The sequence below is a fragment of the Syngnathus leptorhynchus genome, chromosome 2, assembly GCF_054491065.1.
Source record: "Syngnathus leptorhynchus isolate UIUO chromosome 2, UIUO_Slep, whole genome shotgun sequence".
NCBI classification, from domain to species: Eukaryota; Metazoa; Chordata; class Actinopteri; order Syngnathiformes; family Syngnathidae; genus Syngnathus; species Syngnathus leptorhynchus.
This window is the reverse complement of record NC_141196.1, coordinates 2,092,531-2,113,870: the sequence shown is the minus strand read 5'-3', so window position 1 is coordinate 2,113,870 and position 21,340 is coordinate 2,092,531. Positions and strand designations below refer to the sequence as shown.

At 44.4% G+C, this 21,340-nt stretch overlaps 1 protein-coding gene across 5 annotated transcripts in view; it reads right to left on the bottom strand.

Moving 5' to 3' along the window:
* The window catches only part of nrxn2b (neurexin 2b), a 242,527-nt gene that overhangs the window by 160,994 nt on the left and 60,193 nt on the right, over nt 1-21,340 (bottom strand). For all 5 annotated transcript variants that reach the window (XM_085936342.1, XM_085936378.1, XM_085936369.1 and 2 more), the window contains one exon: nt 15,558-16,672. In XM_085936342.1, coding sequence (XP_085792468.1) covers nt 15,558-16,269 — 712 coding nt within the window. In that variant the 5' untranslated portion in view covers nt 16,270-16,672. The remainder of the gene's footprint in view (nt 1-15,557; nt 16,673-21,340) is intronic.

Sequence of the window (21,340 nt, the reverse complement as noted above, 5' to 3'; positions counted from 1 at the left end):
CATTTTTCGATGCAAACACATGAGTCACATTTCTTATGGCGTTCAAACGCAGACATTAGCAGCTAAGTTAGCTAGCTTAGCCTAGCTCGCGTCTTAGTCAATTTACTTTTTGAAACAAACTTGAATGCAAAGTCTGTATCATTTCAAGGTTGTCTCAAGGTTAATTGGCGGACCTTGCCTCTAAACATCTTTCCCAAGTAGGAATACTTTTGAGAACTAGCCCGAGGGGGAATATCAGTGCACACCTAACCCGTTTCATTACGCTGACAGTTGGACTTGTCTTTACCAGCCATTACTTTTATCCCGGAGGTGTTTGCCATTAGAATGGATCTTGCATTGCCCGAGGTCTGAAGACGTGTGTGTGTGTGTGTGTGTGTTCATTGCTCTGCCAAAACAACACTATCCATCAATTTAAACGGAACCAGTAGAGAGCCATTATTTCAAAACAAATTCTCACAAAGTCGACTTTCCACATGCCCAAAAACTATTCATAAAAAGCGACACATCAGGAAAAAATCTCATTTTTATGTCCTGCTGGTGGAAAATGAAAAATTAATTAATAGCACGGGTGAAAATAGAAAGACGATATAATACAGTAAAACTACAACAAAACTACTGAAATGATACAACTGCAAAAGACACAGGCATCGTTTGATTTTATCAGCTGAGAGAAAATAAAAGAAAAGAGGCCACGTGGTATCATTTCAGACTTCTTAGAGAAGAGCCGGACAAATTTACTTTTATCAAACAGAAGCTTTGCTCTGAACTTCATCACGCTGTCAAAAACTTTTTCTCGGGTGAAAAGTTAATCCGTGAGCGACGGCCTTTACAGATTCCACATTAAATCTCTACGATAAAGGCAAAAAGAAAAGAAAAACCTGCGCCAGACAAATGGGCCTTTGCGGCTCAGACTTCCTTTTCCAGATAAAGAGAGAAATAAATAAATCTAGTGACTGATTTGGATCAGTGCAACGCAGCACATCCAGGATAAAAGGAGCCAAAACGAGATGTGGGGTCAAACCGAGACGATGATGGCGCAGATGAGAGTGATACCGAGGCAGGGGCTTTTTTGTCGCTCGAGGAAAATGTTCAATCATTGAAGAATGAGCTTACTTTCACCTACGAGGATGTCAACGTACAGCGATTGGGAGAGGCCCACCTGCAGCAGAATTTGGTCATATTTTGTCACCATTAGCGCTGGACAAGCCGGCTGCAGGAAATCCAGTCCAAATAGCTCCATTTGTAGTTTTTCTGGTGTGTTAGTTTTAGGGCCGCAGTCACTATGACCGTCTTTTATTTATTTATTTCATTCTAAATCTGCTGATCAGTGGATGCTTGAACATTGCAAACAATCAGCACCTTTGGGGACGAGCAGAGTGATAAAGGCGAGAATGCTGGAATGGTTATGGTGGGGTTTAAAAATAATCCAATCAAATCAAATAAATAATAATAGTCATTAAATAAAATAATAAAACAATAAAATTATAACAATACAACTGATGCTTAATGCACTTTACATTTAAAAAAATCTCAGAAAGAAAGAAAGAAAGAAAGAAAGAAAGAAAGAAAGAAAGAAAGAAAGAAAGAAAGAAAGAAAGAAAGAAAGAAAGAAAGAAAGAAAGAAAGAAAGAAAGAAAGAAAGAAAGAAAGAAAGAAAGAAAAATACAGCAGGGAAGAAAGAAGCAAGGCAGCACTTCACCCGAGTGTGAGATGAGTGATGGCAAGCAACAGGCTCATAACAGACACGGCGGCCTGCAGTGATGTGGAAAAAGATCAAACTATATTTCATGAAAAATATTGAAAGGAATATTTTCACAAAGGCTTCCATTTGACTAAATTTGCCCCCGGGCCGGAGACTGTGGGCCAGATGGCCTCATCGCTCTGAAGAAAAAGACAGAAAATACAAAAATACCTTCTGGTAATCTCTTAAAAGGTTTTCACTGTGGGATTATGAGGACCCACCACCCCGAGATCAATCTGGGCCGACTTGTTGCAACTTGAAACGGATTCTCTTTCCCTTTCATCCTTGGCTTTCCTCGGCAGCCATTTACATTGGGGGAGCTTACGCAAGCCGTAATCAGATTTCCAAGAGTAAATTAATTCTCAGCGTTGTTATACATTTGAGACAATGCTATTTCCACTGAGCTCCGTTTCAAGTGACCTACAAGCCCTGGTGAAATTTTACTAAATTCATTTTCCAACGTGAGCGGGATCATGTTCTTTTGTCCTCTTAAATCCTCTTTCAGATCAAATTCAAATTTACTAACAGACGTAAGCACGCGTATTTTCTTGCACGAACCGAGCGAATCTCTACCGTCCGATTGTTTGTTGCCGTGGTTACTAATTTATGACATCTCCGGATCTCGATTGGAGAGGAATGTTGTGTAGTGAAGGTCATGGCGGGGGGGTTTGAGCATCGTGCGGGCAGTCTGGCAGTTTACTGATGATAGCAGCACATCGGTATCGACACCCGGCACTCACCTGGGACGGTGCATCTTATCGTTGCAAAACCGGGGAAGACAGGAGAGATGGGAGTATGAGGGAGATAACGGAGGGGAGGAGGGGGTTGGGGGGAGGGGGAGATATGAGACGTTAAGCAGCGGCGCAGTTCGACACCTTGGCAAGACGACTTATCTCCCATCCGAGTGAGAGGCAGGGACGGGAATGCCGAAAGAAATGTCAGCGTCTCGCCTTATTTTTGGCTAACTGTCGCTTTATGTGGCACAGACGGAATTGTCGGGATATTTCAAGGACGGCCTAATAGGGTTTGCGGCCACCACGTGAAGTCATCGGCCACCCAAGGTCAAGGCTAACCAAAAGTAGTTTTGTCCCCGTCGAGACGCGAATGAGACATTCTTACATATTTGCTTCATGTGGTCAGGCTAGCAAATAAACAAAGGTTCTGGTGACCTCGGAGAAAGGCTCTTTAATGATACAACGCAAGTCGGTTAACGATGATGTCTCACCCACGTTTCATTTGTTGGATATTAACCGAGCCGGAGTTAACGTGGTGAAACAAAAGTCGTAACGCCTCGGCCAAAAATACAAAAAGCCTAGCGTGGCCGTGTAGCGCCATTAATCAATCGGAATCAATAAGGTTCTTGCTCTGACATGGACAAATAAGACCTCAAACAAATCTGATTGAGTCCCGTCCGTCGTTCGGCTCAGACACGTGTCGAGCAATTTGTTGTGAAGATAAGCCAACAAGAAGATCAACGGCCGCTCGGATAGAAGCCGAGGACAAAACAAACACTAAAAAAAAAAAAATAGAACACCTGACACATTTGTTGATCTCCCCTCTCGCTCTTCTCAGCTCTGTTTATTTGCCACGTTTTTTGGACCCGGAGTCATCCGTCGATGCCCCTCGTAAATTGCCTCCGTCGTCGCCGGCAAACAAAAGCCAATTCACTGGGACTGAATCGAGAGAGGAACTAAAGACTAAAGGGGCAGATTTAGTGACGATTATCGACCGTCCCGATTGAGTTAGGACCGCTTGGCTCGATGCGTCGACGATTCTATTGTGGAGAAGAGGAAGACACTCAATTCCTGTTTCTTGTTCTCAGGGACTTGTGGACGGAATGAATGGAAACCATTCACGTAAGCAACCGAGACGTTGTAAGCATTACACCCGAGTCAAATGAAACAATTGACAACAACATTTCGAAGCTTTCCAGACCAAGCGCAGTTTCATACGTTTTTCCGGAATGATCTCTGGTAACCGAGTCGCAGACGCCGCAAAAATCTAAGAAAATCTCGCTCAACGCTTCTCGATTTACGCTTGCAAAATTAAGAAGGGTGATTACGGATGCGAGGTGGAGAGGCGCAAATTATTCACGTGTCAAATTCATTTTTGTCGCGGCCCGCATCGTAGTCGTAGTTTCCTTCGGATGGCGGTGATGACACAACTAGTTTTGAATCTTAAGACTAGTAAAAACTGCTCATATAGTTTAAAAAAGATGAATGGTAATAAAAATGACTGGCAGTATGAAGACAATTTGTAATTTTAGTATTGACAAATGAAACCGATGTACAATTTGTTTTCGTGGGCCACATAAAATGACATGGCGGGGCCGTATCTGGCCCCCGGGCCTTGCGTTTGACACCTATGAGCTAATATAATACAACCGACTTTCGGGAAGGAAGAGGAGACCCCAAGCAGGTCGAGACCAGATTTGTTAGTAAAACATCAACGTGAGCGAGCAGAAACCTCGGGGAGACAAGCGAGACGACATTATTGTTTTGTTTCATCACAGGCACATTCATTTTGTTTTTGTTTTGGAGCCAAACAAACCTTTTGATTTTCCTCTACAAAAAAAAAAAAAAATTAACTTCCCACCTCTGCGGGGGCGGCAAAATAATAAAATAACGGTTGTTGTTGTTTTTTTTAAGTCTAATAAATGTTGCGCAACCACCGGGGTGACTGCTTTTGACGTCTGACTTTGAAATGACTGAACTTGACAAAAAAGGGCCTTGGGATGTTGGTTTCATGTTTCAAGTCATATACTTTCATAGTAATTCAATTTTTGGGGGTGTTTATAAAGTCAAAAGTTCATTTGTTGGTGGAAAAGTGCATCTAGTTTTAAATTTCAGAATATGAAACCAGTCCAGGAGTAACGGAGGGAAACGCGAGACGTCGGCCAAAAGCGTGACAATGACACGTTGACCTTTTGAAGACGCGTCATCGCCTAAGACGACGTGCCGGTGACAGTTTCGAGCTTGTGACTTTAGAGCTGATTGGCGAGAGGACAACAAAGAGACAAGACGATACGCTTGCGGCAGTCGCTGAGGCTTCACGCCAGATGCTAAAGCGAAAAAAAAAAATAATAATAATTCATAAAAAAAAAAAATCTGCTCGTTTTGACCTGCTCGGATCGGGAAAAAAGTGACAAACGATCCGCCTATTTTTGTCAACTGGACCTTGAGCTGTCAACGCTTTGCTTTGTGTGATAAAATAACGGGTCGTTTTTTTTTGTTTTTTGTTTTAAATGGAGTGTATGTATTCAAACCCACTTGTGACTTTTATATTATTTAAAAAAAAAAAAGGAAGTAATATAAAAAGGAAGAAGAAGTGGGTCATTCCCATAAAAGCCTTTGAAGCTCTTATCGTCAAATGTAATACACGGAGATGATGAGTAGCGCCACGAAGGGAAACACATTTTTTTTTTTTTTTACAATGCACTCTTTCAACTGTTAAATTAGTCTTTACAATTCTGGCTCCTTTTTTTAATGAACTATTATTTCATTCGACGCCAACGCTGTGTACAGTACACTAACAAAACCAAAACCAAACGGAGGACAATAAAGAAAAACCGGACTGCTATGAGTAAACACTCTTTAAAGACTAAAGTCGGAAATCTTCTTTGGGATCCGACTGAGCAGTCCCATCAAATCGGAAAAACGTCTCCAGATTGAAGGCTCGCGTGTTTCTGGCAGATGAGGAAAAGCTTATCCATGCTTTTATCTCCGCTAGACTTGATTGTTGCCATGCTATTCTGACTGGAATCCCTCAAAAGAGCAATATACATCTGGAGATTATTTGGAACGCTGCCATTGGAGTTGCGACTACAGCAAAGATCACTAGAATCCTTACATTTCCCTTGTGTTACTTATTTTTTGATGTATCTTATCTATTTATATGTATGTTACATTTTCCTATTTGCCTGCCTGAGGAATACAAATGAAAACTAGCTTTTTAGCTATAATCCGGCAAATTTACAATGGTTTTTATTCTGATGTTCATTTATTTGAATTGTCCCTATTCAAATTAATTCAATACATTAAATAAATTAATTAAAAAAAAGAATCCAAAAATTCCTTAAACACATTAATAAATATAGACGACAGAAACGAATAAATAAATCAATAAATCACTCAATCAATAAATAATACACTGTCTGCCAGTCAGTTGTAGAATAATAATAATAATAGATCGGTTTTATATACGCGCACACACACACGAAGAGTTAGGGGTTATATGCAGAGTTGAAGAGGTGGGTCTTGAGATAGATTTTGAAAGTATGATACTGGTTTATAAGTTACTAAATGTGTTAGGTCTGGAAGATATTCAAAAGAAGTCAGCTAGAATATAAACCCAAAAGCAGACCGGTTTTAATTAGTAGAGCACAGGGTTCAATGCAAACATGGTGAAGCAGCATTTAGCTGTTATGCTGCACGCATGTGGAATAAAATTGACAACAGAAGTCAATTTTGCCTCAGGTGTCTCTCAATGCTTGGTTTTCCTTGAAATGTTTTTTTTTAGTTATAATGTGGAGCAGTGTAAATAAAGCCGCCTCGGCTTGCCTTGACTGGAAAGGATGTGGACAGCGAGATGTTTATTTCATGCGTTCCGCTTTGCAATCAGATTGCATCTTAATCTGATCCCAGTGTGCAATCTGCGGCTGCAGTATTTCCATGAAGGAATCCGCTCATCAAGTTGTAATCTCGTCAAGCCCGCCATCAAATACGTTTAGGTTTTGCCGGAGACACGAAAGATACGTAAGGGTTCAATTGGGTACCAGCTATCAAGCGTGAGTTCAACAATTGTGATCTCTTCAAAACCTGCAGGGTCAGCAATTTTCTGAAGTTTTTAATCAATACAACTGTTGCCGTTACCGGTGGCTCCGCCCCCTTTTCTTCTCATGTTCATGAAGATGAAGCTGCAGGGTAAAATGGATTTCTTCTCCTTCACTCTTTCAAGCTGCCACATTTTCTTCATTATTTATGCAAAATTGCCTCCACTTTAATTAGCGCAGACGCCGAACATTATTTTTTCACGCTTTGATGGTTTTTGGATTCAAAACGGGTAAATTTGATTCATTCTGTTCAAAATATATGTAAGAAATCATACATGCTGATGATCTGTTGATTGGATTAGAAAATAATAAATACTCCAAAGAGCTCGTCTTTTCTTACAACACGTTTCCCGACAGCGTGCATTCAGTCAGAGGCGCCTTACCAACAGTTGTTCTGTTGACAGATGAACGCTTCCGTCGCTTGTACCTGCCAATTAAAATCTGTCCATCTGCCGTGCGGGATGACTGGCACTTTGTGGATTCAACACGAAGCGTCGGGACAGGCACAGTCTTTGCGTCACATCCCACACAGACAGCTGGCGATCCCGTCTTTCATTCACAGACCAGATTTATTTTTATTTTTTTCAAAGACGGCCACGTGAATATTTTTCAAAGGCTTCCATCTTGATCTGAGAAGCGGCTGATCGGGCCACAAGCTAACACGAGTTTACATTTGAAAAGGTCGCCGCATAGTTGCCGGAGATGAGAGAAGGCATCATCTTTGACCCAGATTGGCTGATAGCGTACATGGAGGACAAATAAAGGCGGCTGGCAAATGTCCATTGTGTCCCTGGAGCCCAGACAGATCGCTTGTAATATGCTGCCAGCAGATGTAATGCAACTATTCGGGGTTATTGCTTTCTAGTATCAGCTTCGACGGTGACCCCCCCACCCAACATGTGAAGGTCAAAGGCAGACACTCGAGCCGGGAGGTGATTCAATTGCCTCAGACTTGATTACGGTCTTACAGCACCCTTGCGACTGCATCATCAGGTGTCATCCATCATTCATGGCGCTGCCGCTCTGCTTAACGACAAACGCTGAAAGCTAAACTTGCACCCAGTCAATAATGGATGAGCGCGGAGGCGGCGTCCGCTCTGACCAAAGTCGAGCTAACACGGCTAGCGTGCGTGTCGATGCGGCCGGCGTGCATGCTAACACAACTAGCGTGCGTGCTAACGCGGCTAGCGTAACCCCGGGATCACCCTAATCTGTGCTCTCTTTATCCTCATGCCAACCTTGAAAGGGCAGCTGCCAATATTGCAGCGTTATTATTTTTTTGGTTCCACCCCACAACTGTTTATTGTACTTTCATTAGCCGGGCTCCGTCATTCTAATTACGCCGACATCTTTTGCGGGGGATAAAAGTTAATGAGGTTTTATGAAATAATGACTTGACCTTTTTATTTATTCATTTCCACCGACGCTTCCCTTCTCCCACGTCTCCGCCTCCCTCCATGTTTGGAGGAACTTCCCTCGCGGGGTCCGACTGGCAAACAGTCTCCATAAGAATTCCGGTGATTTGTCCTCATAAGTGATATAAATAAAATTTGAAATGTAATCGATGCACACTGCATTTTCTCATTTTGTGAGCATTGATTGGAACAAAACGATGGGGAAGGGCAAAGTCCTCCGAGTCCAAACATCTGGTCACCCTATCGTCGGCTCTGGGGTTCAAAAGATAGCGACCCCCCCCGAGCGCTCAATGTGCACAGTTCCGGTTTTGGCCCGACGACTCAAAGAAACCGAAGCAGATGTGACTGCCGCCTAATCTCGTTCGTTAGCGTACTAGAAGCCATTTGACTTTGCTCGTTAAAGTTTGCGCTTGAGCACATTTTACACCCCCGTAGAGGAGTGATGGTCACCGCTGCCAAAGCGGAGGGGTCATGAACCAATCCAGCTATTCGAAATCAAGCCCCTTCCCGATCCCGGGAAGGGAACGTGACCCCGGGAGCAGACGTGCTCATGATCCGGTCACAAACAAGGTCCGCAGTGCAGCGTTGAGCCGGCGGCCGTGCCGTGGCACTGCGGCACTTTCTCTGAGCTCGAGGCCGTTCATTCCGCTTGAGACGTACACATGATCGACCTTAAGCAGTTCACATCTTGGGGCTCCCAACCCACCCAGCACGGTTCTGTTGCCCGTCAATCTGAGACAACGGCTTTGCGGCCGGCGAAGCAAAGAATACAGAAGGAAGGAATACAGGACCAAGGAGCCGGAAGGAGAGCTATAATGACGCGGCCATTTTTTTTTTTTTTTTCAGTCTGGTTCGCAAGAGTGAATGTGAAATGGGCTGTAGGCGTCATGCAAAGGGACAGCGTTCGGATGGGTCAGTGAGTCGCCAAATAGGACGTTCCCGCAGAATGCGCAGCGGCACACATCCAGATGGGGCGGGGGGGGGGATTATTGGACCATTCTAACAACAGCAAGTGAAAAGGAAATCTTCCCGCTCTTCTCAAGACTTTCTGCAAGGTCTGACAGCTCAATTGTCTAAATGTGACAAAGTTCAATACGTGGTCTGAATATTCCTTTTCAAGATTCAACTGAGGTAAGATGAATCGAAAATATACGAGATGCGTTAGCGAGATGAGAACACGTTGAGTTTCCTCACTGAATTCACCTTTGCCGGTTTGCCATCGTTACCGGTGTCAATAATTTAGTTGGATCAAATGCTAGCTCCCTTCCTCCCTGTGACACCAAATTTAACGGGAACGGCGCTTTTGTTTTGACGGGTTGAGTTGATGGCGGGCCCTTCAGGAAGCGTAGCCCGCCCCCCTCCTTCCTCGGAAATTTCTTTAAAGGAAAGCGGCTCTGTGAGTGACGGATGTGTCACTGACTTTCACTGCAGTGAAAGTTGACTGGTCGGCGGCTTGCTGCCAAGTCGTAAAAAAAAAAAAAAGCCAAGAGGACCTCTGGAAGACACAACAGAAGGGACCTGACTGGTCTGTCACACAACAGGAAGCTTGACGTCGCTTATATGCAGGTCAGGAAGAATCGGGCGGTCGTATGATGTTATCGTGTTTTAGCCACCAGTCTTCGAACATGCCAGTCAGACTGAGATCAAATTTATTGTAATGTGAACGCTCAAACACAAAAGACAAAAAGAACAAAAACAGGATTTTCCCTTCCAAAAAATCAGCGAGAGTCAAACTCATTTTTGGCACAGGCCGCATTGTATCTGATCAATAACAAATTTTGAAATTAGAGACCAGTAAAAACTGCTCAAATATTTTGAAAAGATGAATAGTATTCTAAACTGCTAGAAGACAATTTGTAATTTTCGTAATGTCACACAAAGTCAATGCCAAATTTGTCTTTACGGACCGCATAAAATGTTACGGTGGGCCGGTTTAGGCCCCCGAGCCTGGGGTTTGACACCAAATGATCCAAACGCTACTTATTTCCTCGATATCCGTTTTTCTATGCTTGTGCAATAAGTGAAGACATCACATGAGATTTTAAGCGCGACGGTTAGCAAAATGAACTAATTGTGTTTGTCTCTCTGTATTTGTTTGTTGACGTGCTGGTTTATTTCCAGATGACGCTGCGAGGAGAAGCAACAACGTCGGCTGTCACATTTCACGCCGGAGCCACCGAGGAGTCCAGACTGTTATTTCCACCTCGGTGCTCGTCTACCTGATTGCTGGCCCGCTTGTTTCCCTGCTGCCTGCCACCTGTGCCACGCTATGCCATGCCACACACACACATGGTGAAAAAGCAGGCCATCTCACAGTGGTGACTCGGCCGCGTAAACACTTCCATTTTTAGCGCTTAGGTGTCACGACGAGGGTTTAAGTCTTCCGTTTGTTTTCATGTGACAAACATGTTGCAGATCGCGATTCCGCAACACGACTTAGTTCAACCTTAACACGCCAATGGAGGAGGATAACAGGATAAAGCCAAGGTTGATCCTTCACGAGCCGCTTTGTGTGCTGTGGGATTTGTGTGTTATTGTCATGAAAAGCATCACGGCGGATTTAGTTTCGGCGAGGACCCATCGGAGTAAAAGTAAAACGCCACGAAACCGCAGAGGATTGTTCGGGAGGCCGAACGTGGCGGGAAGTCGGGTCGACTTTTTTTATTGATGGCTTTAGCCCTACAAAGCCAAAGATATCAACGTCAAGCAGTCCTCGCCGTTTAATATCGCACGAGGGCGTCGAATCGTCGTGCGGGGATGATGTGGCTCCAAATCCACCAGGAAAAATAATCCACTTCTTGTTCCCGCCATTGCCCGCTTGATGGATAATGAGATAGCGCCGTTTCATCACACGCCGGTTCGACGTGATTGTCAACGGCCGACGGAAGATCCCGCAGCGGCGGAAATGAAACCGCGGGGTCCATTTGGTTTTGAAAATGAAAAAACAGGCCTCGTTTGACCGGAGGGAACTGTCGGGCTTAGAATTCTTTGTCACGTTCATGAAAAATGTCTTCACTAAAAACATGATTTCTAAATATAATGACTGACTTTGTATGACTTTGTTACGAGTTAATTTAATCCATGGCTGCACAACAAGCATTGTTTATTCAGACGCCGAGACGCGAGCGTTGTCTAGCGTTAATGCACGGCTTAGCGTCACGTCGCGACAACAGCTGGCAGACGGAGGGAGCAGTGGCCATTGTTGAAGACAAAAAAAAAACAAAAACAAAAACTTGGCACCGGCCCCGGGCATAACGAGATTAACCCTATTTTGGCGTCAACGGCATTTACAGGGAAATTCGCAGCATCGGGGATGACCTCGGCTCCGGAACGTATGGCCTGGCAACAAGCCCCGCGTAGCTAGCCAGAGAATAAGACGATGAAATGGCTAACCAGTGTCATTCAAAGCCAAAAAGGCGTCTGTCTCAGTCCGATTTGGCAAATAAAAGACGTTTGATGAAGAGACAGTCAATATTTACCTTTCCTGGCCAGGATAATAGGTGTCAATGTTTATGCTAATGTGTGATGAATAACACTGGCTGCGAAATAATATGGCGGCTGTAAAGAGATAAATATTGTGGAAGGAAACTTTTGGCACCGGAAAGTTTCTGGAAAGTGTTTTTTTTCCCCCCCCTAAATTTTAAACCCTCCAGTAACTGTCATGTACGGCATATATAAAACACTGCAACAACGAGGCACTCTAAAGCCCTTGTCCCAACTGTGACTGTCACATTAGACTCCGCCCCCCTTGCTTTACCAACTCTGTCACACACACACTCGTGGCCAACAACGACGCGCTCTAAAGCAGCCATCTGATGAGCATGCACTCGTGGCCAACGACGAGGCGCTCTAACGCCGTCACGCTAGCAAACTATCCAAAGGGAAAGTGCTTTTTTTTTTTTTTGGTGTAGGTATCAAATCGAAGAAAATTCTAAATTCTCTTGACGGAGTTTTGAAGAAACAAACTGCAGTCAAATTTTTATGCTGCCCTGAATGAACAACATTGATAATGAACTCTTTTTTTTTTTTTTTTGGCGCTACTAGCATAACCAGCGTGGGATTTGAGTGACAGCAGCAGAAGCAGTTTGGGCTTTGGCAGTCGGTGCTCATTTCCTTTGTAATTTGGTGACTCTGGCGCCACATTAACACCATAGGCGGTCTTGTCACTTGCAAATCACATTGATTGAATAAACAAATCCGTCATCAGCTTTGATTCAGGAACCAGATCAGAATGCAAAGAGCAATCGGGACGACTTCCGTGTTGCCAAGTTGGAGCGTCAAGTGGGTGTCAGGCGCCGCCACGCGAGCGAAACCGCTCGCTCGCTCCTCCACGACTGACAGCGGGATTTAATTGTATCTGACAGACGCTCGCCCGGGCAGGCCGTGCACCTCGGAGCCAACCGAGGTCTCACCTGACAGACTCGCGTGAGGGAAGCGCTGGGATGGAAAAACATTCGATTGACACCCTTGCTGGAGGCCACTCGTTTCCCGCATGGCCGGCGTCCTGCGCGGTGGAATTTTGTTGCTTTTTCGGGACGCTACCACGGTTGCCTTGAAAAAGTAACTTACGGATTACATGACTGTGTTAGTCACAGATCTGGCAAGTTCCTGGCCCGGCAACTGAAAACCCAGTTTGGCTTTTTGGGACGCATTTATAGAGCACGTAGCGTAGCAATCAGGACGTAGCGGTAATCGTATCCCATGGTTAACAATCGTTTCCAAACGATAATGTCTTCATTTCATGCAGTTTGTATTCAAATGAATGTAACAGGAGATAAATCATATCTGGCTTGAAGAAATGTGCGGAAGGCAAATGCGCAGAACAAAACAAACCAGAAGGTCAATTTCAGAATGACAAAACCACTGAAGGACAAGAAAAAATCCCAAAAAATCTGTCCGGTCAGTCAATTTGACTCTTAGCACTCTGAACGGCAATTTCAGCGATCATCGAATGAATTATATATTCATTCCTGCTGTCCACTTGTTTGTCGAAAATGAATAAATACATCACCGAACGGGCAGTCGGCCATAATGACCCAATTTACAAACGTCGAGCCAAGAACACGTCTGAAGAAAAATTAAGACGAAGCGAATGTTTTTTTTCTGGCTCCGCTGCTCCGTTTTCCAAAGGACAAACGTTTCCCGCAGTCACTGAAGCGCCGCATTGCTATTCTGCTCTCAATTGAGCTTCTATCCGCCACGCGGCAATTTGACACGGAGCGCACAGACAGGCGGAGAGGAAAGACGGAAAGTCGAGCAGCAGCAGGAGGAGGCAGGCTGGCTGGCTGGCGAGAGTAGGCTGACTACGGCTAACCAGCGGTGACATCATTTTGTGCGCTATCAAGGCTGCCTTAAACAACAGACGCGAGTGAATTAAGCAGCTTTTGTGAAGCTACTGAAAGGTTGCTCAGCGCTTCCCACGTGGCAACTTGATCGCAATCAGGCCCGTGCCGTGATTACCTTCTGGCCACAAAGCAAAGAGAGCAGTTGCTATTCATAAAGTAAGACATTCATTCATCCATCCATCCACTTTTACGTATTTATCTAGATAGGAAAGAATGTGTACCGTCATAAAATGTTATGCGAGTAAAAGTCAGAACGTATCTGACCGTTGCTGTACTTTTTTTTTATATTAAGTTCCAATGAGGGTTTGTTCACCAAAGTCGCCAATGGTTTTAGTGTTTTTTGTTGTACTGAGGAAATTTTGAACATGTTGAAAATTCCTTTGCAAAAAGAAAAGAACTGGTAGACCTGTTACGAAAAAAAACTTGCAAACGTATGACGCTCAGTGGGAAAGAGTCTTAAATGTTTTATGTTTCGTTTATCCCCAAAAAATTAAAATAAATTAATAAAAATATATATAATATATAAATAAATATAATAATAATAATAATAATAATATAATTAATAATTATAATTATAATAATAATAATAAATAAATAAGTAATGTGGTGAGATGTGAACATTTTTCTTGAGGTAGACTAACCAAGTATTTGTATTCCGTAACAAGCCAAGGCTGATGGAAAGTGTGCCACTGAACTCCTGTCACGTCATGCCAACGCTTTTACCCCCATTGTTAATCATTGGAGTTGAGCAAAATCCATTTCAGAATTTGTCAGCGTGAAACAAATAGGTGGGGAGGGGAGCTAGATGTAAGCGCGGCGGGAGCCAAAGTGCTGACAGTGGTCAAAGGTAAAAAAAAAAAAAAAGAGAGAGAGATAAGTGGAGTGAGAAAGAGAAAGAAAGGGAGAGAGAGAGAAATGTCTTGTTGGGAGGTGAAGAAGAGATGGAGAACCCAGATAGCCTTGAGAGGAGGGAGGAGGAGGGGCAGCGCCGGCGAGCTGGATGAATGTGCAGCCGAGGCACAAGCACAGAAGATATGGAAATGGGATGTGTCAGGAAGGGAGGGAGGAGGAGGTCGAAAACGTAAGCGAGTTTGACACGAGCTGACAGCACAGGAGAACTTGAAGCAGCTAAAGAGACAAAAGGCCCGCAAAGAAAAGAAAACCAACAGTGTTTGATATCTCTAAACTCCGCCGTCTGCGCTCTTTCAAAGACTCATCGCGTCACATCTATTTCAACCATTCGTCGAAATAAGATGTGCTCCAAGAGAGTGAATCCTTCCTCTGGGCCCCTTGATGGCTTTAAGTGGACTTTAACCTCGAGTCCTTCTTGTACGCCGAAGAACTCAATCAAGTGCGGGATATCGTTGCAAAGCCGAGAAAATACCTCGTACCGCTCGAGCCCATTGTTTTTCTGTAAGATCCCGCAAGAAGCTGAATAAAATATGACTTTTGGAAGTCGAGTCACAGAGACAAGACCAAGAACGTATATCTGGGTGAAAAATCACACACACAAAAAACAACAGGGTGAGCAGGATGGGGTTTTTTTTTGCAACAAAAACAAATTCTGCTGTGGCATTTGTGAAATAGCACTCCAGGCAGAAGGAAGCCCAGGCTTCTACCTTTCTCACTGATAACTAGTACAGGCCTGATGAAGACCAAGTGAGAACTAGTAATGGCCTGATCAAGACCAAACAAGAACTGGTACAGGCCTGATGAAGACCAAGCGAGAAATAGTACAGGCCTGATCAAGACCAAAGGAGAACTGGTACAGGCCTGATCAAGACCAAGCGAGAACTAGTACAGGCCTGATGAAGACCAAGCAAGAACTAGTACAGGCCTGATCAAGACCAAGCAAGTACTAGTAATGGCCTGATCAGGACCAAGCGAGAACTGGTACAGGCCTGATCTCGACTGCTCTTGATAAAAAGAATTCATAGTCCTCATCCTGTCCAAGATTGAGACAGGCCTTCATTTTCAAAACAACCCAGACCCTTAAAAAGTGGTCTTGAGACCAAGATCAACCTCAAGAACTACCACACGACCATTATGAGGCCTTGCTACTCAGGTAGGTCTACCAAGACGTTCCATACTTTTTAATCACCGCTATCCAACAAAATCCGAACAATATATGTATAATGATGTAACAATGAATGTAGAGTCTTGAAAACTGTGATTGGTTTCCGGAAGACGAAAGATACTTTTCAAAGACAGGTTTGGTCACTTACCTTCCTTGCAGTATTTCCCCCTGAAGCGGGTGTGGGTGCAGTCGCATTGAACCTCTCCATATTGGATCGAGCAAAAGCCTCCATTGAAGCAGGGATTCTGTTTGGTACACAGGTACTCCAGGTCGCTCTGGATGCCTTGGCTGTTCAGCAGGGTGGGGGGTGTCTCTCCCACCTTCAGGTTGGAGATCAAGCCCATGAAGGGGGGCTCATACTTGACCGTGCTGGAGGTGAGCGCCGAGAGGCGTACGTCGGGCGGGATCCCGCCCACAAACAGGTCGCTGACCACGGCCATCTCCTTGCGCTTGGACTTGACCTCCGCCACTTTGGTCTCACCGTCCACCATCAGGAGGGTCTCCCGGTAGTTGCGGGTGAGCAAGACCATGTGCCACCGATCGTCGTTGACCCGTGTCTCCAGGTGTAAAACGGCCGGCTCGGCGCAGTGGATGGCGAAGCGCAGCTGGAGGCGTCCGCCGGCGATCAGCAGCTCCAGAAAGTCGCAGTTGCCGCCGTCGTCCAGGTAGAGCACGAGAGCTTTGCTGATGTTGCTCTTAAGGCTGAAGCTCAACTCGCCCACCGAGCCGGCTTCCCAGCGGCCGTAGCGGGCCCACTGGCCGGGCGCCCCCCCAAACTCCAGCGTCCTCGCTCTGGAGAATAGGCTGACCAGGGCCAGTGCCAACAAGGGCCACCATGGGAATCTCAAGCCCCTTATCATGATTTAAGAGGTAGGATTTTTTATTTTTTTTTGCTGTAGTCACTAGATTTGAAATGTGAGTAATAATTATTCACTCTTGGGAGCTACGTGAGAAAAAGCCTAGCAGGGGTCTTTTTTTTTCCCCCTCCAAATTTCCAGACGACTCAGCAGTTCTTTCCAGATCACCCTGATCTAATTCTTTGTCCTTATCCTAACTCTCCTTCGCCTCTCCATCAGTTGGTGCCTCTTAGATTCTGAGGAACGGAATGAAAAAAAAGAGACGAGGAAAGGGAGGTTGGGGCGAGTTCCTTTCTTGGTCTTTCTCGGACCAAAGATCTCCTGATTTCAGCGGACAGTCATTTTTGTCTGGAGCGAGACGAATTAGGTGAGTATGAGTCCCATCGTGACGGGGGCGAGGCAAGACCTGGGAAAGACAGAAAGAACAATTTCAGGTATATTCAATCAGTCCATGATGCAAATGAGTATTGTTTGGCCTTGGCGGAGGTCGGCCCGATGAATGTGGATCTTAAGACGTGCGAATCACACATCTATGCAGCGGGTCATTAGCGATAGCAAACATCTGACGGAATTGGCGCTAAAGTGCTCAAGTTGGCGGGAATATATTTCTGGCTTTCTTTGGGTTATGCTTAAATGAATCGGGAAGAGAAGGCACAATCTTCTTCTTTTTTTTTTTTTTTTCATTTTTAAATTTGATGCCATGTGTGCCAGACTGATGGCGCGACAAATCTGTTGTTTTGGTCTCAGTCCGTCTGTGTTTGCCGACGAGGCAACCCTGTGACATCCGAAAGCTTTTCCAACGGAATATTTGACTTTTCCCGTGTTGCTGATTTTGCTGACTGGCAAAATTCAAGGACAGCGAAGACTGGAGGCATAACGACGTCTCTGTGGATGAAGCTCACGCGCCAACGCTTTGATTGTGCTTGCAGCCCTTACGGAGTCATTTCATTAGGGACTTGAATTCATACAAATATTTCAAATATTGTCGTTTGATTCAAACGGTAAGGATTTCAGTCACCCGTCCAAAACGTAAAGGACTAAATCCAGCGCGTTCCGTTTTGTTTCGTACCCCGATGCGTCTCAGCTGTTGCCTTAAAAAAAAAAAAAAAAAATGACGGCTCTCTCAGTGGCATCACGAGAGGCAAGTTGAGTGAAAGAGCAGTCTACACACCCTGACCCGACTCCTTGTCAAAGCGACGCCTCGAGACGGCTGCACGCTCATGTGAGCGAGAAGCGACCTATTTCCTCCCCCCCATCAACCCCGTGGGAGACATTGTCATCGGGATCACCCCTCCCCCATCACTTGAGGACTCTATGTCGCAAACTGTCCCATTTCATATCTTAACATCATCACTTGTGGCAAAGTTAGACTTTGTAATATCTGACATGTGTAACAAAGCATAAACACCTCCAGAATTTCCTTCAAACTCAACACGGGACAGTGGAATTATAATATCCTCGCCACTCGGCGTTTACTTTGCGCCTCATTTCCAATTCTGACGTCTACGAAGGCTTTGAAAAAGTCCCATTGTAATAATCCAGACAAAGACTAAAGGAACTATAGCTCAAACACTTATTTACATATTCATCGGTGTGCACAAGCATCAGTGTGCGAGGATTATACGCGTTTAATACACACTTACGACTCGAGCCAGACACACACACACACAAGCACACACACTCCGGGCGCAGGCAGGAGTCATTAATCCTATCCTGTAAGAAGCTCAGCGGGGAAGCATCCGTCAGCATGAGGCCGCCGCTGCCGCGCTCTAATTAACCAGAGACTCACGTCGAGAAACTTTTAATATTCGGCATGGGCAGCGTGCAAAAAAAAAAAACATAAGTGGCGTCGGGCAAATTTAGGGTGAGAAAAGTGCCGCTTAGTCATTTTGAGGGAAAGAAGTCGTGGCAACAAGAAGGGGAAGATTGGAAGACAGGAAAGTGAAACCTAAGGAAAAGAGAATATCTTCCTTGGGGGAGGTAGTAAAGTGAAACCTCGAGCTGGCTTCTGGAGCCCCTCTAGATTGGTTGCTTGGATGGGCCTAGTCATCTCTAAGCCGCCAGTAGAACGGCGCCGCTAACTGCTTTTATCCCCGATGAGGAGATGCTAATGAAGCAGATCAAGAGCTTTAGCCTTGCCGTTAGCGCGGCAGATTAATCTCGACTTTGAGCCGCCGCGAGTTCTCGTCGCTTCGCCGTTGTGGCTGCGATACCTTGACGAGGTGACGGAATATGGTTGTATTGTCGTTTCGGGGTGCTTTGACCCCAAGGCGTTCATGTTTAGGAAGGCTAGTTTTCAAAATATAGAAATATTTCCTTCACGTAGCAGGGACGTGACGGGTGAATCGCGATTGTTTGTGATTTTTCATTTTGACTTTTTCTTTTATTCAGTCAGTTGCAATTTGTTTTTTAGAGCATGTTTTTAGCTTTTGGGTGGGTTTTATTGAGGAAAATGCTTTGAGTTTAGTTTTTATTTGTTTTAGTAATAGTTTGAATGTTCTTTTTTATTCATTTTTTTATTATTTATTACTTTTTTTATTCAGTTAGTTGAAATTCGATTTTAGACCAATTTTCTTTAGTTTTGGGTGTTTTCTATTGAGGAAAATGCTTTATATAAGTTCAGTTTTTATTAGTTTCAGTATTAGTTTTAATGTTCTAATACATGCAGTGTTTATTGAGTGCAAGATAAAAAAAATTAATAAAAGCTAATTAAATATCAAGTAATAAAGTACTACGATTCTCAAACAACTGTTTGGTCTTCCCTCTTCTGTTGGGAAACAAAATTAAAATAAATAAATAAATAAAACTAACAATAAAAAAAAACATTTAAAATGAAAGCTCATGTATGACATTAATTGACAAAGACAAAAAAAAAGGACATTTTCACCACAATTACCCAAAGTCATTTCCATTTGTATTTAATTTGGTTTAAAAAAAAAAAAATCAGTTTCAGCTTTAGCTACTTTTCATTACCAGCCATCCCTGGATGGAGCGAGGTAACATTTCATCGATTTCTGCCACATGGGGCGAAGTTTGCATGTGGAATGTTCAAGCGCCATCCAAGGCAGCTGGGGGGCAACTCCAGCATGTTTACACGATGCAACTTTATCTCTCTGCGGAAGATACTCAACAACTTCCTGTTGCGATCTTGTGCATGCGTGAAATGCTCACTGCGGGCGACGAGGGAATATGCCCGATTAAGTTGGAGTGCGTGGGTGGCGCCATGCTTGCGTGTATGTGCGTCCATGCGTGCGTGTGTGTGCCCGCCAGCACTCGTGTGGCTATCCTGGTGCCCGGAGATGTTTTGGGTAGAAGAGCACAAGGCTCAGTGGTCAGGCCTTGAGACTCTCCCGCTTCCAATTAAGCAGCCCAGCAGCCTGCGGCTTCGCCGGCCTTATCTGAGCCAAAAAGAGGCGAGGGTTTCAGGGGCGACCGAGTGAGACAGCACGCGGCGAAAAAAGACAGAGAAGGCCGGCGTAGATAACAAGACGACGAACTGACAGAGGGGGGGAGGAGTGGCGGGTGGCCCGGCGCCTTGCCTGCGCCATATCTTTTCAACTTCAAAAATGCTTTCTTTGGTTCCATCCTTCATCCTCACAATAGTTGAAAATAGCCGCGGAGGTATTTTCATTCAACAGCTGATGTAAAAAAAATAAATTCAAGGGGCTTGAAGTGGCTCATACTTCAAGTTCATAACATAATCAATATAAAACAAAAAGAATTAAGACAATGAAACTATTTAGCCTTTGGAATGCTCCTCCTAGCATAATGCTAACATACAATTGAATTGATACAATGTACATCATAAATCTTGGGTTTTACCTTTACTACTATTATTTACCATTATCAATTACGCATGTCAATTAAAAAAAGTCACATTATACATAATATACACCGTACTGTAGAAAAAAAATGGATTTACGAGAAATACTTTTTTTTTTTTTTACCAAAATCAAGCAGACATTTATGATCAGTGAAATACTGACTCATTTCAACAATATGTTTTATTGTTTTATAAAGACAATGTCCCTCTTAAATATTACTGCAAAAAATTCACTTCCAAAAAAAATATTGGCCAAACCAGTCAGTTTTATGTTAAGCGGGGTTGTCGGCATCGGCTGAAAGTAACTAATAACTTGTAATCTAACTTGGTTACTTTTAAAAATCATCACGAAAGTCCATTCTAAAATGTTCAGTAAATTCCTTCCAAAATCAAATAATCCGTAAAGTAACTGCACTACTTTTTCCATTGTGGCCATTTATTCAAAGTGGAGACATTGCAGCCAGCACAGAATGGCATGTTCAGCAACATCTACTGGGGAACGCAAATTGTCTTTATCTCTTGTTTCCTCATAGGCCCCGAAGACAACGACAGGGCAAGCATCCATTTGCAAAAAAAAAAAAAACCTCGGACAATTGCTGACACTTTGCAGCGTCAGCACAAGTCAGAAAGCAATGAGAGCAAACACGGATGAGGAGCAATGACTCAGGCCCTCAATCGTGCAGCTTTGCGGCGTCCGCTCGGATTTCTGCACGGAAACGAGGTGCGCTCCGTGGACAACGTGTTCCACGTCACCCCCCTCCTGCAAGACGCTCAGCTCATTACGATCCTTTCAATTCACTTAGTATCCTTCTAACGGTGCCGTATTGATCGGCTCCGAGGCAGAACCTCACTGACACTTCTCTTGCATGCCTCCTCTGCTCCCATGAGGAGGCCACAAGCGAGGAGCGACGTGATGAAACACGCATGCGATGTCTCCACTCCCCGCTAAGCAAAAAAAAAAAACTGAATTCGTTCGCCTCTCCTTTGGCGGCCGCAGTTCTTAATCCGAGCGAGCGGGAGGGAACATGCACGGGCATGGCGGTGTCGCTTTGTGACTCACAAGAGGGAAGTAGCACGAAGGAGGCTTGAGAAGATGCGAGGTGACACGCAGCTTTGTGTGCGCACATACACATATGGACAGGGAGACACAAATAGGCAACGATGAAAAACACGATGCCTATGTGTGTGCGTGTGTGCGTGTGCATAATGTGCGCATATTTGCGAGCCTCCGGGCAGACGACGTTGGAGAAT